The 16,488-nt window shown below is 41.9% G+C and overlaps 1 protein-coding gene across 1 annotated transcript in view; it reads right to left on the bottom strand.

Annotated features, from left to right (window-relative positions):
- FER1L6 (fer-1 like family member 6) overlaps positions 1 to 16,488 on the bottom strand; it is a 755,805-nt gene that overhangs the window by 278,981 nt on the left and 460,336 nt on the right. Inside the window, exon 13 of the mRNA XM_086966191.1 lies at positions 8,391 to 8,574. Coding sequence (XP_086822317.1) covers positions 8,391 to 8,574 — 184 coding nt within the window. The remainder of the gene's footprint in view (positions 1 to 8,390; positions 8,575 to 16,488) is intronic.

Genomic DNA, 16,488 nt, shown 5'->3' with positions numbered 1-16,488 from the left:
AGGTGGAGTTGAGCACCACAACATTGAGTCATATAATGTGAACTATCAAACAAAACCGGCTTTAGGATTGGTTTTCTGTAATGATAAACCATCTTGTAGCACTGTTGCGCCATGCATTTTCTCTAAATAGCACATGCAGGAAGTTGTGTGTGCAAAAACCCGCGACTAAACACAATTTGTGCAAATCGTATGATTGCAAAACTGGGCTCAAGCGCCATTTGTGCCAAAGTTACACTCGGCATGCCACTCGACGTGAGGCCGTTTGAGTTCTCACTCATAAAAACACCAAGAAATCCTGAGGGTCGAACGCTCAGAAGCATTAAACCAGACCTTCAGAGATGCAGCTACATCTTTTTGGAGCTTTCTGCCTACTGACCTGAGAGCCAGTCCTACCTCTTTGCCTTCAGAAAATGTTTGAAGAAACCTTTTGGGATCATTTCCGATTTTATCTGGTTACAAAACTCAACAGGAAGTAATGCAGTTAATTATGCTCCTCAACCAATAATGCCGCCCTTAACCTGCCAGGCTCTATGTTCTTATGTACTTCAAATTCATGTTCTTTGTAAAACCAAAACAAAGGGCACTAATATACATAAGCACTATATGCAAATCTAAATAAAGAATTAAGACTGATCCAGTTGAGCAATGCAGATTTATAAAACGCCAAATTATAATAAATGATTCATATTCGTAAAGCGCAAACATATCACCCTTAAGGGCTTTAAGGTGCTGGGGGCCAATGGGGCGATTAAGTGACCTGTTGCCCAGAGTCACATGATGCTGAGCTGAGCTGCCGCCTGCCCAAGAGGTCGAACCTTGAACCCCGCGCTTCGGAGTCAGCCGCTCTGGAGGCTGCGCCACAGCTCTCCCTCTAAATTAAGCACTTGGGTTTGAAGGCAGGCAAGATTTATGCTGCATGTTTTTTATGTTCCTGGATAAATAATGTGTACATTACCACAATTTGACCATGTTCATGACAATGCATTTAACTTGAGGAATGCCCAGCATCAGAACTGTCCTCACAGGACATGGCTCCCACAATTCTGTTCCATCAGACTATAGTTGCATCTAGTAATCAGACTACATGCTTAAGAAAAGGCAAATCATACTGTGAGGGCAATCATCTGGGAATGACTGTACCACAATTACTGTCGCTTGCCATGAAGCAATCTTGTGACAAGATATACTGATTTTAAATGCGTCTAACACCTTTCTATATGGCTCCTTCTCAGGTGTGACACTAAGGCCGTCATCATGGGTGGTAATTTTCCACCTGAAGCAATAACTCCATGTGGTGACCTGATAACTCAAGACGAGAAAAAAAGGGAAATAAATCCCCACATATTCATATTAAATATGTCTTCCTCAGCGAAACTTATGTAATCAAATAAAAAAGTTAAAGTGCCAAGCCAAAGATTGCACTGCATGCCCAACTGAAAAAAGTACATTGTTGCGGCACTTTCCCTGCACCTTTTTCTTTGCTCCTTGGATAGCAGCCTTGGTGTTAGGCCAAACGTCTCCCTGATGGTCTTTCTGAATATATGGGGAAGGCCAAGGAGGCCTGCGGCAAGGCCAGCCATGCACCTAGTTCTGTAGATTTTCAGGCCCCTTCCTTGAATAGATAATACCACAGAGGGGATGAGGGCTAAAGCTTCATTACAGACCACGAGGCAAGGCTGGTGAGCTACCAATTCTGCTTTCATTTGTCATGCAGTGTTGGTGTAATGAAGAACATGCTCAACCTATTTACAGAACATCCCTGAACACTGTGATAACGGTGGTGAGGGCCTTCACCAGTCACTAAGAATGCAAGAATGTCAGAGCGACAAAGTCCTACGACAGACGTCCCTCTCCATTCGGACAACATTGGAAAGATTTGATCAAAACTTACCTGAGCTCTGCTCACTTGCCTGGAGAAAAGGATACAGTAGATTACCAGGGTACCAAGGTTGTTTGACTAAGTTAGGCTCTAGTTGTGAGTGACCTGAGTAGGCAACATCCCTTCCATTTGTTCAACAGGAATATAGGAAAGGGTCTGATCGGCGCCCCAGGTGAGATGATACTCTGGCTTAATACTGACATCCTTCCTAGAGGGTGCGCACACTTTGAGTTGAGAATTATACACATTGGACCAAGTTGCTTCTATTCTTTAATCATTGATGTGCGACCTGACACTCATCTTGGTGACAGGATCGTTCTGAAAATGTCACCACTTTAAACCTGCTGTTGGAAAATGGAAGGGTCCCTGGGGAGGAACAAAGCCTCTCTGGTCATGGTGTGCCGCCAGCCACTGAAGTCTGTATAACCTAGAGGCTGGAGAATGGCAGCGTGCTCGCAGCGGCTGGTACCCTGCATCTTCAGCCTGCTCACTGAAGCACCTCCAAACACAATCAAAGAACTTTCCTTACCCCTCTACGCTGCTGGAGAGCCAAGACAGAAAACTGATCTCCATCCAGTCGGGGATAGGCTAGCTATGTGAGGAGTGAGTGAGGTGGATGCATTTATGGAAAATCTGAATGTCAGGAACACATTTGTACATGATAAGTCTAGACTAGCCAGGAAAAGACAAATAGTCATCCTGTACTCATTCAAACACTAGCCACTGTGGTCTGTATTGAGGTTGGTAAACTCTAATATTTGCAGCTTTGATAGCTGAGAAGCATGCAGGAAGAAGCATGATGGAAAACAAGCATTGACAAAGCGAATTGGTCTAGCTTGAATGTGTTAACACATAAAAACAAAAGCATGCACAATGTGTATGCCTGTGTTTACAGGTGTATGTTTCAACAAGACAAGGGAACCCTTAAGGTATAGCATAGGGACCTTGGGCATTAACTATTATCAAGAACAGTGGTCCCTAAGAAGGAGGATACTGAAAGTAATGATCATACACTTGGTAGGTTGTATGTCTTCTGTCCGTCCGGACAGGAATTTATTTTTTAAGTTAGAGAAGTAATTTTAAGGTTTGTAGAAAATGTCAAGCGGGCACAGCCGTGACCTTCGACATACACAGGACAACAACAACAAACAAATAGAAAAAACATAAAATTTGTCTGTGCACTTGTATTTCAGTGGGACAGACGTTGAATATTAAACCGCACCATTGCAATTATCAATGTTACATTCACAGTTTGCATATGGGGTTATGTGTCGACGTTTCGATGCCTTTCTTAGAATATGGGCATCATCATCAGGACATTGGATGACATTATTGTTGTCTAAATGTAAATACATTTAGTGGCCTTTCCATCACATTTATATCACATTTTAAAAAAAATACATATTTACATTGGGGGGAAAAAGGGAGGGAAAAAAACAGGAAAATAAAAACGTAAATACCAGGCATATAACATAGATCCTCTTAAGGTTATACTTTGAGTGAAACCAAGTGCAGTTTATGATGCAGTGATTTCACTTGTGATATGACATGCACAGTAGATATCTCTTGGTGAAATACCTTTGTCTAATTTCGGGGTGGAGAGAGTGATTAGTGGTTCAGCTCGAACCGTGATTTATTGTGCTAAGTGCAACATACGAGCCGGTCGCAGAAATAGTGAGTGGGCCCTGGGCTGCGCGTGTCTCATGCTGTTTGCATGCTTCTACTGGAATTCAGTATAGCAATTGCTCCGAACGCGGAAGCAATGACTGTGGAGACCGCGACAATAGTGGCTGTGGCCAGAGGTTAGCATATAACGTGTTATTAGCATGCTGCTGGTAAAATACACTGCACTCAAACCTACATGTTTTCCACGGCGGGAGAAGCCTGATAACTTTTGGAAAATAAACGGTAGTGTTCGCAGACGATTCTGTGAATAAAGTAGCTGGACATTAGGTATGGGCACTTCACACTGTAGGTGCTGTGAGTAAAACGTGGTAAAACAGTAATGTACCTGTATCCACGGAGTTACGGCGAAATAATTTGCCGCGTTTATGTATACTTGAATGCACCGAAAAACACAATGGTTATCTACAGGGGAAAAGAGAGCGGGGAAATACCCAAGATATTGAGAAATGCACAAATGCTTAGGGCTGCAGTTATAATAGTCCCTACGGACAAGTACTTACTTCGGGAATTGAAGATAACAGCCACGGGTCTGGGGATCTGGTGCTGGGTCAATGTTGCTGGGTCGCGTTTGCGTGTATTAATGGAGCAGAGTGAGCACGGGGGTAGTGAACAGCGTGAACGGACTAACACAGGTGAAGGGAAATGGCAGTATTTACAGCGGCCATTTTAAGGTGGTGGAATAGTGCTCTAGTGGCATGCATTTAGTGACATTTCAGTATTGTTTCACAGGAGAAATCATGACAGATAGCAAGTTGGAGGGGTTACAGTAGAGACGTCCAATCTTCTAGACGGTTCAGCCCATTTCGAATGCTGTTGGTGCGCAAAATCCAGCGTAACTCCTCCTTATTCAGAAGTTGGGACATGTCGGCTCCTCTTGGGGGTGGTTTAATAGTTGTTATTACTGTCCAAAGAAAGTCTTTTTCTGTATGTCCTTTTGCAGAGAAATGTTCCACCAATGGGGCATTAGCTGTTTTACATTTTATCCTGCTTTTATGTTGTCCAATCCGTAGCTTTATCTTCTGACTTGTTTGTCCTATGTAGATAAGTTTACAGGGACACAGGATAGCATACACCAAGTTCGTAGAATTACAATTAGAGAAATCTTTCCTGTCAAATTTTATATTGCCAAATTCAAACGTTTTACCCTCAATGGTTGTGTCGCAGCAAATACAACCTCCACATTTAGCATGACCTATAAGCGGTGGTAGGCCCAGGCATCATTAATGGTGGTTTTTTGCGCTTGTGAGGGGAGAGCTGCTTTGACAAGGTGGTCTTTAACATTCTTAGAACGTTTGAATGCAAACATAGGTCTTTCTAGTGTCAGAAGACCTGTATTAAGGACTGACCAGTGTTTAAGTACACTTTTTCTTAAGTGTACTTAAACACTGGTCAGTCCTTAATACAGGTCTTCTGACACTAGAAAGACCTATGTTTGCATTCAAACGTTCTAAGAATGTTAAAGACCACCTTGTCAGAGCAGCTCTCCCCTCACAAGCGCAAAAAACCACCATTAATGATGCCTGGGGCCTACCACCGCTTATAGGTCATGCTAAATGTGGAGGTTGTATTTGCTGCGACACAACCATAGAGGGTAAAACGTTTGAATTTGGCAATATAAAATTTGACAGGAAAGATTTCTCTAATTGTAATTCTACGAACTTGGTGTATGCTATCCTGTGTCCCTGTAAACCTATCTACATAGGACAAACAAGTCAGAAGATAAAGCTACGGATTGGACAACATAAAAGCAGGATAAAATGTAAAACAGCTAATGCCCCATTGGTGGAACATTTCTCTGCAAAAGGACATACAGAAAAAGACTTTCTTTGGACAGTAATAACAACTATTAAACCACCCCCAAGAGGAGCCGACATGTCCCAACTTCTGAATAAGGAGGAGTTACGCTGAATTTTGCGCACCAACAGCATTCGAAATGGGCTGAACCGTCTAGAAGATTGGACGTCTCTACTGTAACCCCTCCAACTTGCTATCTGTCATGATTTCTCCTGTGAAACAATACTGAAATGTCACTAAATGCATGCCACTAGAGCACTATTCCACCACCTTAAAATGGCCGCTGTAAATACTGCCATTTCCCTTCACCTGTGTTAGTCCGATCACGCTGTTCACTACCCCCGTGCTCACTCTGCTCCATTAATACACGCAAACGCGACCCAGCAACATTGACCCAGCACCAGATCCCCAGACCCGTGGCTGTTATCTTCAATTCCCGAAGTAAGTACTTGTCCGTAGGGACTATTATAACTGCAGCCCTAAGCATTTGTGCATTTCTCAATATCTTGGGTATTTCCCCGCTCTCTTTTCCCCTGTAGATAACCATTGTGTTTTTCGGTGCATTCAAGTATACATAAACGCGGCAAATTATTTCGCCGTAACTCCGTGGATACAGGTACATTACTGTTTTACCACGTTTTACTCACAGCACCTACAGTGTGAAGTGCCCATACCTAATGTCCAGCTACTTTATTCACAGAATCGTCTGCGAACACTACCGTTTATTTTCCAAAAGTTATCAGGCTTCTCCCGCCGTGGAAACCATGTAGGTTTGAGTGCAGTGTATTTTACCAGCAGCATGCTAATAACACGTTATATGCTAACCTCTGGCCACAGCCACTATTGTCGCGGTCTCCACAGTCATTGCTTCCGCGTTCGGAGCAATTGCTATACTGAATTCCAGTAGAAGCATGCAAACAGCATGAGACACGCGCAGCCCAGGGCCCACTCACTATTTCTGCGACCGGCTCGTATGTTGCACTTAGCACAATAAATCACGGTTCGAGCTGAACCACTAATCACTCTCTCCACCCCGAAATTAGACAAAGGTATTTCACCAAGAGATATCTACTGTGCATGTCATATCACAAGTGAAATCACTGCATCATAAACTGCACTTGGTTTCACTCAAAGTATAACCTTAAGAGGATCTATGTTATATGCCTGGTATTTACGTTTTTATTTTCCTGTTTTTTTCCCTCCCTTTTTCCCCCCAATGTAAATATGTATTTTTTTAAAAATGTGATATAAATGTGATGGAAAGGCCACTAAATGTATTTACATTTAGACAACAATAATGTCATCCAATGTCCTGATGATGATGCCCATATTCTAAGAAAGGCATCGAAACGTCGACACATAACCCCATATGCAAACTGTGAATGTAACATTGATAATTGCAATGGTGCGGTTTAATATTCAACGTCTGTCCCACTGAAATACAAGTGCACAGACAAATTTTATGTTTTTTCTATTTGTTTGTTGTTGTTGTCCTATGTATGTCGAAGGTCACGGCTGTGCCCGCTTGACATTTTCTACAAACCTTAAAATTACTTCTCTAACTTAAAAAATAAATTCCTGTCCGGACGGACAGAAGACATACAACCTACCAAGTGTATGATCATTACTTTCAGTATCCTCCTTCATATGTGTTTACAGGTGTAAGCATATTAAAGTCAGAATGGCTGATTGTGCTGAAGCTTGTTTTACATAGTGCTTCTTAATGCATTCAGTTCTCGAAGCAGCAAATAATATATGTTGTTATTACTCAAGACAGTCATTTTAATTAAAAAAAACATGATGGCCACTACATTGATTTTAGATATGATGGATGAAGATCAAAGATACAGTCTGTACAATATCTTTCCAAGATGGCCACCACATTCATTCTAAACATGGTGCCCATCTTGAAATGGTATTGTGCAACATGTATCATTGTTTTTTCTGTTTAAAGATGGTGATCATGTTGATTCTTAAATGGAGAGCCATCCTAGAATGCTAAAACAATGATACATTGCGTACAGTATGTTCCCAGATGGCTGTTACATTGATTCTTAGAACAGTAAAACAACAATATATTATTTAAAATATATACTGTTTAAAGTACTGTTCCAAGATGGTCAGTTAACGTGCGGCCCGGGGAGCTGCACACTTGAGCATTTGGAAAATGTTTGCTACAGTAAAAAAGGATAGCATTAAAAATTATTGTTATGTAGGTTCATGTCTGAATTGAAGTGACAATAAGTGTGACGACTGACCTAACTTTTCAGGTGTAAAATTATTTCATATGCATCCAAATAGAGGTGGATTGATAGATAAAAAGGGCCAACAGAAACACAGTGAAACCTTAATACTCCAGTTGGCTGATCCAATATGCGATTGACATTTTCTCAAGCCAGAGACTCCAGGGCCCAGTGCCAAAAAGCCAATTCGCACCCAACAACTATGATACGTTTATATAATGTCTTTAAAAAACGAAAGGTCTTGGTTTATGCCAGACGCAAAAATATTTTTTCTTGTTTGAAACATATCTCCTTGAGGTCAACTGGTCTCCCCCTTCATTGGAGTCTGGATATGCTGCAATGTTTACACATCAGGTTATTTGGCTTAACTGGGAAGAAATTATCTTCCAAGCACCTACTTTTAGTTCAAGTAATGTGCTTTACTCGCACATGGTGGCCTAAAAGAAAATCCTTTCACAGATTTAAACCCTTGTATTGAAATGTCTGGAGCCAAGCTTCTTGAAATGACTGACATCGTATTGGTTTAAGAAAGTAGCTGTACCTCGTTTTGTCAGACCATGAAATAGGAACTCAAACCTTGAAGGGATACTTCACCTGCCACAGATGAAATCCAAACTTCTTTTTTCCCGATTATCATCCGAATTAAAAGTTCCTCCCTCTCCTTTGACATAACCTTGAATATTTATCCATCTTTTTCATCACTATCTACAGCACTCTCTTTTTTCTTAATTAGGTTTGAGATATACAAGTACACACATGTTTGCTTTTAAGAGTAGAGCCATCTGTACCTGTTTCCTTCAGTTATCACTGGTTTCTCCGGGTTTGTCATTGATCTGTAGGCCATTGAAACATCATGACCTGCTTCTGCCTCAGGGGTGTGTAGCAGTGGAGCACTCTCCCCTTCTTCAGGATCAGCAGCCTTCTTCTTAGCCCCACTGGGAGATGCACCATCCAGGACATTTCCATAATTACCTTTTCAAATAAAACCAATAAAAACTATTTAATTTTAATGTAGTGGTAGCTGTGAGGTGCATGACTGTGATAGAACTGTAAGGGGATGAGAAACTGTTATGTGTACTGAACAGCCCAGCATGTGGAAGGGCCTTGGATATCTTGTGTGTGTTAGAACTGGGGGTCTCTAGTTGGCAGAGGTAGGTACCACTGTCTAAATAGGGACCCTTGCTTCTAGCCAGGGCAATGAGGAAACCCTCTGAGATAACCCCTGCTCACCCTCTAGGTAGCTTGGCACGAGCAGTCAAGGCTCATCAGAAGGCAATGTGTAAAGTATTTGTACGAACACTCACAGTAACACAGTGAAAACACCACAAACTGACTCCACAACAGTTTAAAAAAATAAAGGTATTTAATCTAACCTACACAAGACCAAAACGACAAAAATCCAACATAAACAGTTCAAGAATATGGTTTCAAAAGAGTTCTTAAGGATGCAATAAAAGTTCTTTAGGTTGCGATAAAATAATGCACAGTTGCGTGAAAAGTTCACAGTTACGTCACGTTTCAGACACAGTACCTTTAGTTGCGACAAAGTTCCAAAAGCAGAAGCTGGTGCGGTGGAAAACAAGCGATGCGTTGCTCCTTTGACCCTGGAGAGGCGTTTGCGATAGCCCCGCTGCAGCAGCGGTCGTGTTGCGACAAATCCGGTCCGTATGGGGAGGAAGGCCACTTGTATGGATTCCGGTGCGTAGGTTCCGTAGGAAGTTTGTTCTCGCAAAGGCATGATGCGACGATCTTTGGAGGTGCGCCGATCTCCGGGGCGACGATGCGCGGACCAGCGGTGATCTTCTCTCTCGCAGCTCCTCGATGCGTTGGCTTCGGCGATAACTCTCGCAGCGACGTGATGCGGTCCGCAAGCAGGCGGTACGGCGATCTCACCCAGCGACGACAGGCTCTGCGACGACACTCGCAGCAATGTTAGACTTCTCGCACAGATCGGGTGCGTCCCGCAAACGAAGGATGCAATGGCTCTCACAGCGGCAACAGGCGCTGCGACGATCTCAACCTTCGTAGCAGCAGGAAACTTCTCGCACTGTCGGGGATGCACTCCGCAGCGAGCGATGCAATAACTTTTCTTTAGCAAAGTCTATCAAGCTTAGTTTCCAGCTTCCCAACACAGGTACAACTTCCAGAGGCACCAGACATGGGCCAAGCACTCCAGGAAGGACATAACTCTCTCAGTAGAGCTTAGGGGAAGCTGGAGGTGAAGTCTGTAATGATCCAAGGGAGGCGGTTGAGTAGATGGAGATAGATTTATTAGATGGCATAACAGAAACAGCCAACCAGTTCAGTCGTAGTCTAAGGTAGAGTGATTCGTTAGTGGAATGCACCTAATGAACATAGCAAGATTCTAAGAATACATCGAAGTCACATTTAAAGGGACAAGGTATCAATATGCAGTACAAGAAGAAATAAAACAAACCTAGAATATTACATCATCTCCTTTTCTTAAAAGAATGAATTATCATGAAAGAAAGAAAACACAAGAGAAAAGAAAAGAAGAGCAGAAGGAAATAACAGTCTAATTACAAAATTCATTTGTAAATTTACTCTCTAAATCTCAAAGGTCTATTTACAATGCGAGAGCTCTTCCTGGTACCAGTGTCAGCGGAGGAAGTCTTATTGAGTACAGAAGTATTGGAGGAATTTTCAGAAACATGTGAGGAAGTATTAGCTTTAGAGGGAACACCAGAGTCACGGACAATTTTTGCAACTCTATTAAGATTCCACCAGAAACCTCCATCAACTTGTATGGCATTACCTGTAACTTTAACAACTTTTACAGGAGGTCCAAACTTGCTTTCCCCTTTGCTGACATGCCCAGACTTCCTAATCCGCACACAATCGCCAACTTCCAAAACACTCTCTTTCGTTCCTTTCCTTACATCAAAATATTCCTTTTGGTTGGACTGGGCAAGCAAGACATTACTTTTAACAATGGACATGAGACTTGAAACATCTGAACTTGACTTAATTCATTTGGACATCCACCCAGGACAAAATGAAGTGTTAGGCTTCCGACCTCTCATTAACTCAAAAGGAGAGATCTTAGTGGAGGAGTGAGGAGTGGTTCTGTAAAACCAAATCATGCTCTTCAAAGCTTTACTGACCTCAAAATTGCTACTTCTAGCCCACTTTACACAATCGCCAACAACTCTGTTCATCCTCTCAACAAGGCCATTCCCTTGAGGATGATAAAGAGAACTCTTGACATGCTTGACCCCAGACTTGAAGAGAAATTCGACAAACTCATGGCTCACAAATTGCTTCCCATTGTCGGAAACCAACACTTCAGGAAAACCTTCCCTGCTCCACACATCACAAAGAAATTCAATTACACTTTTGGTATCAGCGTCTTTAGTTAGTTTAAACTCAGGCCATTTGGAAGCATAATCAACTAAAACCAAAATGAACCTGAAACATCCACTGAGCATAGAGTAAGGGCCCATTATATCAATACCCAGTTTAGCCCAAGGACGATCTGGACATTCAACTGGCATAAGAGGGGGAACCCAAGTCTTGAGACTCTTGTCAGAAGATTTACATATACAACATTCCGCAACAAAGAAATCAATATCTGAATCCATGGCAGGCCACCAGAACATCTCGCGAATCCTTCGTTTAGTGAGAGAACAACCTAAATGACCCTCATGAGCTTTGACAATGATGTCTTTTCTAAAAGCAAAAGGAGGGATAATGTTATCATTGCGTAATAAACCGTCCTCAATGGAAATCTCATGCCCAACTTTAGAATAGGGTTGAAGAGAAGCAGACAACACTTTTTCACGTGGCCAACCCATTTTAACAAAGTTGCAAACATCTTGAAGAATACGATCCTTTTCAAAAGCCTTTCTCCACTCAACTTCAGAACAAACTTGTAACTCAGGAATATCCACGCAAGCAACTAAGCAATCATCACAATCCTCATCAATAAGATTTGAAAATGGGATGTCGACATCATCGTCACACACAGCAGGAGGAAAGCGGGACAAGAAATCAGCCCTTACGTTTTTTCCCCCGGCAATATGCACAACATCAAAATTGTATTGTAAGAGCCTGGTGACCATTCTTAAAATCCTGGGTGTACAACACTTGGTAAGACCACCACCCAAGATGTTGACCAAAGGTTTGTGGTCGGTTTGAAGTAAAAAACGTCTACCCCAAATGAACGGTCTGAATTTCTCAATGGCCCAGGTGCAAGCCAAAAGCTCCTTCTCTATCACAGAGTATAGAATCTCAGCCGATCTCAACACTCTTGAAGCAAAACTAATGGTTCTTTCCACACCACCTTCGTTTTGTGTTAAAGTGGCACCAAGACCGACACAACTAGCATCAACGGTAAGGCAACAAGGTAAGGCAGGGTCAAAGGGCTTAAGTACAGAATCAGACGTTAGGGAAATTTTCACTTCTTCAAAAGCTTTGACACAATCTTCACACCAAACAAATTTGACCCCTTTTTTCAACAGATTACTAATAGGACGTACAATGGTCGCATAATGGGGAATAAACCTGGAGTAGTATTCACAAATACCCAGAAGAGACTTAACCCCAGTTTTATCAGACGGAGTAGGAGCTTTAGAGATGGCGTCCAAAAGTCCAGGTCTAGGCTTAATTCCGTCTTGTGTCAAAATGTGGCCGAGATACTCAACTTCCGTACACATAAATTTGCATTTTTCAAGTTTCAAAACAACACCATGATCTTGAAATAAACTAAGAACATTATCCAGAACACAATCATGAGAACCTACATCTTTGCCAAAGATCAAAACATCATCTTGGAAGACTGTTACACCCTTAACACCTTGCAAAATATTACCCATAACTCTCTGAAAAACCGAAGCGGCCGACGCTAGACCAAAAGGCATACGTCTATACTGAAACGTACCCAAAGGGGAAATGAAAGCAGTAATGTGACGGGAATCGGGATGTAGCTCAACTTGGTGGTAGGCACTGGCTAAATCAAGTTTGGTGAAGAACTTTGCTCCTTTGGTAGCTGCAAAAAGATCATTAATACGGGGAAGGGGATGAGAATCTACCCAAATCTCTTTGTTGACTGAGCGAAGGTCAACACAGACCCTAAGTTTGCCATCCCTCTTACGGGCTACGACCAAAGGCGAAAGCCAAAGAGAGGATTCAGTAGGTTCAATCACACCATTATCACATAACATCTCCAGTTCTTTCTTCAAATCATCTCTGACGCTGAAAGGTACACCCCTAAGTTTGTGTTTAACAGGTGTTGATCCTTCTTTTACAATGATCTTGTGCTTGAAGCCTTTTATTTTGCCCAATTTTGAACTAAAAACAGAGGGAAATTTGCATTTGAGCATTTCTAAATAATCAGAACATGTAGCAATAAAAACTTGTTCCCTCGCACCAGGTTTAAGTGTCATTCCGAAAAGACCCTGATGGAACCAACCCAATATATTGAGTCCTTTAATCGCAACATAAATTTTCCCTCTAATCTTCCTTCCCTGAAAACATAAGATGTCTTCAAAGAAGCCAAGGAGACTAATCTTCCTTCCTTCGTAAGACACAGGAGCACGGTCTGGAGGAAGAAGAGGACGAGTGTTATTCCATGTAATGTCAAATAAACCCTTATCAATCATGGTGATTTTAGCACCAGAATCTACAAGCAGTTTCAAAATTTTATCACCAACAGCCACATCAATAATGGGGTCAACACAGGAATCAGGATCACCTTCGATTATTGATTCATCAGGAAAATCAGAGACAACTCCAATAGTTATCTCAGAATCTGAAGAAGAATTAGAATCCACAACACCCACAACAGGTTTATCAAAACTTTTCTTGTTTTTCAATTTTAAGCAGACCTTAGCAAAATGTCCCAACTTTTTACAATAGTTGCACACAACGTTGGAAGCAGGACAAGAAGAACCTTTAAGGTGTTGGGAGTTGCCACACCTTATGCACATTTGAGAGGAAACAGCTTTATTCCAAACTTTACCTTTAGTGAGATTCGGTACGGATTTTTTTTTATTGAACCTAGAAGAAGGATTTAAACTTAAGGCATTTATAGGTTCAATAACTTTGTCCTCAAGTTCTTTGAGAGAAACCATGGATGTTTCTACACTTTTAGCTAATTTAATAGTGTCGTCAAGAGACGGATTGCTCAATGCTAACAACTTTTGTCTGATGTTCTTATCCTTGCAATGACACACAAACTGATCCCTTATAAGTTGTTCATTGAAGTTCTCAAATTTACATTCAGATGCTAATCTACGTAAGATAGAGATATAAGTATCAATATCTTCGGAATCAGCTTGTTTTCTCTTAAAGAAAGTGTGTCTACGAACCATAAGATTAGGTTGTTTATCGAAACGTATTTTAAGTTTCTGAATGGTGTCACTATATTCATCAGAAACAACACCTTCAGTAACAGGTAGATCAGGGAGATGTTTGTAGACTGACCTGCCCTCAAAGCCTAGGGAGTGTAGCAGAAGACATTTTTTCCTTTCAGGGTGAAATCTAGATGCTCCAATAGCTCCTAGATAATTCTCAAAAGCATCATGCCAAATTTCCCATCTTATAGAAGGTTCGCCAGGAGTTTCCAGAAAAGCTGGAGGTGGATTAAATGACTGTAGAGTAGACATAACTTGAAAAATAATTGACCAATAAAGTCAATAGTATCAATAAAGCAATGTAAATAGTATGAACAGAAATGTGAAATATTAGACTAAAGTTGTGTATAATAAAAACTGTGTGCACAAGCGTTGAATATGGGAACTAGTATCAAATAAATAGAATAAAGGTAAAACAGTACTTTGTGTTCGTAATTTAAACAAGAAGAGCTGTGCGCATCAGCGAATACACAAGAAGAGCTGTGCACATAAATAAGTTGAAAACGAGAGTTGTGAATACACGAGAAGAGCTGTGCGCAAAAATAACTTGAAAGCGGGAGCTGTGCGCATCAGCGAAAAATTGGTTGCTAAGCAATGAACGCTGTGCGCATCAGCGGTGAATGCGCGAAGAATGTAGACAAGAGCTGTGCGCATCAGCGGTGAATGCGCGAAGAATGTTTAGTACGTCATAAAGACGAATGGTAGGACCAATCCAGACAGTCAAAGCATTCGTCCAATGAAAAGGAACAATAGAAGACGTAGGGTGATGACGTACGACGCTCTTCACAACGCTCTTCACAAACGTGATGACATGGAGGCTTGTGTAGACGTCACAGGACTGCACATGAAACAGAATGTAGAAGATCAGAACTTCAGTCACAGAAGGGCTCGAGGTATGAAATGTAATTTTTTGAATTGACAACGGTCAAAGCCAAGGCAGAGCAAGAGTATCAGGGAAAAGGAAAATAAAGTAGAAGTCCGAGTAACCACAGGCGATGAGTAAGACAGATAAATAAGCATAAATAGTCTTACAGTTTTGGAGTCGTCTTTGTTTGAGGTCATTTGGTTTAGTCCAACGAAGGATGTGGTTCTCGAAAGTCCTTCCTGATATCTCCGTATTTGTAGGAATTCAGTGTTTGATGATTCCGAAATGGTAGAAATATACCTCCGTAATTGCAGAGAGCCCGTTTGTGATGATTCCGTGTTGAAGTAGAAAATGCCGACTCGATCCTTAAAGTGACAGGTGGTCAACAATAAACAGGAACGAAGCTCTATCTCTTGATGGCCAGACCCAAGGATATTACACAGCACGCATCGTCGCCAATAAATTTATGTAATGATCCAAGGGAGGCGGTTGAGTAGATGGAGATAGATTTATTAGATGGCATAACAGAAACAGCCAACCAGTTCAGTCGTAGTCTAAGGTAGAGTGATTCGTTAGTAGAATGCACCTAATGAACATAGCAAGATTCTAAGAATACATCGAAGTCACATTTAAAGGGACAAGGTATCAATATGCAGTACAAGAAGAAATAAAACAAACCTAGAATATTACAAAGTCCTTTTGTTCCTTGTACTTCAGAACAAGGAGCCATCTCTTCTCTGGCCCTTGGAGATTCCTTCAAGAAAGGGGACACAGCACAGCAAAGTCCTTCCCCTCTCCTTGGCAGCAAAGCAACAGCAGTGCAATCCAGCAGAGAAACAGCTGGACAATCTTCATTCTTCAGTTTCAGCTTTCTCCTTGGCAGAGGTTCCTTCTTGATTCCAGGATGATCTAATTTTCTGTTGTCAGGGGTCCTGTACTTATACCCCTAAAAGTCTTTGTTCTCTTTGTGCATGTGGGCCCTGAGCCTGATCTGAACCAGTTCTGGGTGTTTCTTGAGCACTTTGTTTTCCTGGCTTCTCCTTTCCTTTCAGAGTGAGGGGCAGGGTCGTCAGCCGCCCAGCAGGAGGTGGAGCCAGCATTGTGGAAGGCAGGGACAGCCCTATTCAGGCCCAGGTGCTATCTCCTACCACCACTCAAGTTGCAAATGCAGTCATTCAGCCTAAGGCTGACTCAGCCAGCCTCCTGGGGAATCCCCAGCCCCTGTCACTCTCAAACCAGACAGTCAATACACAAACAGGCCAAGGCACACAGGAAGGTCAGACAAGAGAACAGCAACTTTCTAAAAGTGTTGTTCTCAAACACAGGATTCAAAAACAACCTTTCCTAAAAGATGTGGTATTAAATTCTGAGTTCAGGGATACTAGACTCTTATGTCCTATTCTGTTCCTATGGGAAGAAATGCTGGTAGCCACTGTAGCCAGCATCCCCCATGTTAACCTATGGAGCAAGATAGCCTTACAATAGTGAAAAACGAAATTGGCTGTGATTCACTACCAGAGCATGTCACATGTACCAGTACGGATGTATGACGTTAGAACGCATACATTTACAACGCGTACCTTTACAACGCGTTCGTAACAACGAAAGTTGTTACCACGCATTGCGCTGGGGGGGTGCAAAATTGAA

This window comes from Lissotriton vulgaris, chromosome 4_1, assembly GCF_964263255.1.
Source record: "Lissotriton vulgaris chromosome 4_1, aLisVul1.2, whole genome shotgun sequence".
NCBI lineage: Eukaryota > Metazoa > Chordata > Amphibia > Caudata > Salamandridae > Lissotriton > Lissotriton vulgaris.
Note: the sequence above shows the minus strand (reverse complement) of the source record. Positions and strands in the feature narration are given on the sequence as shown.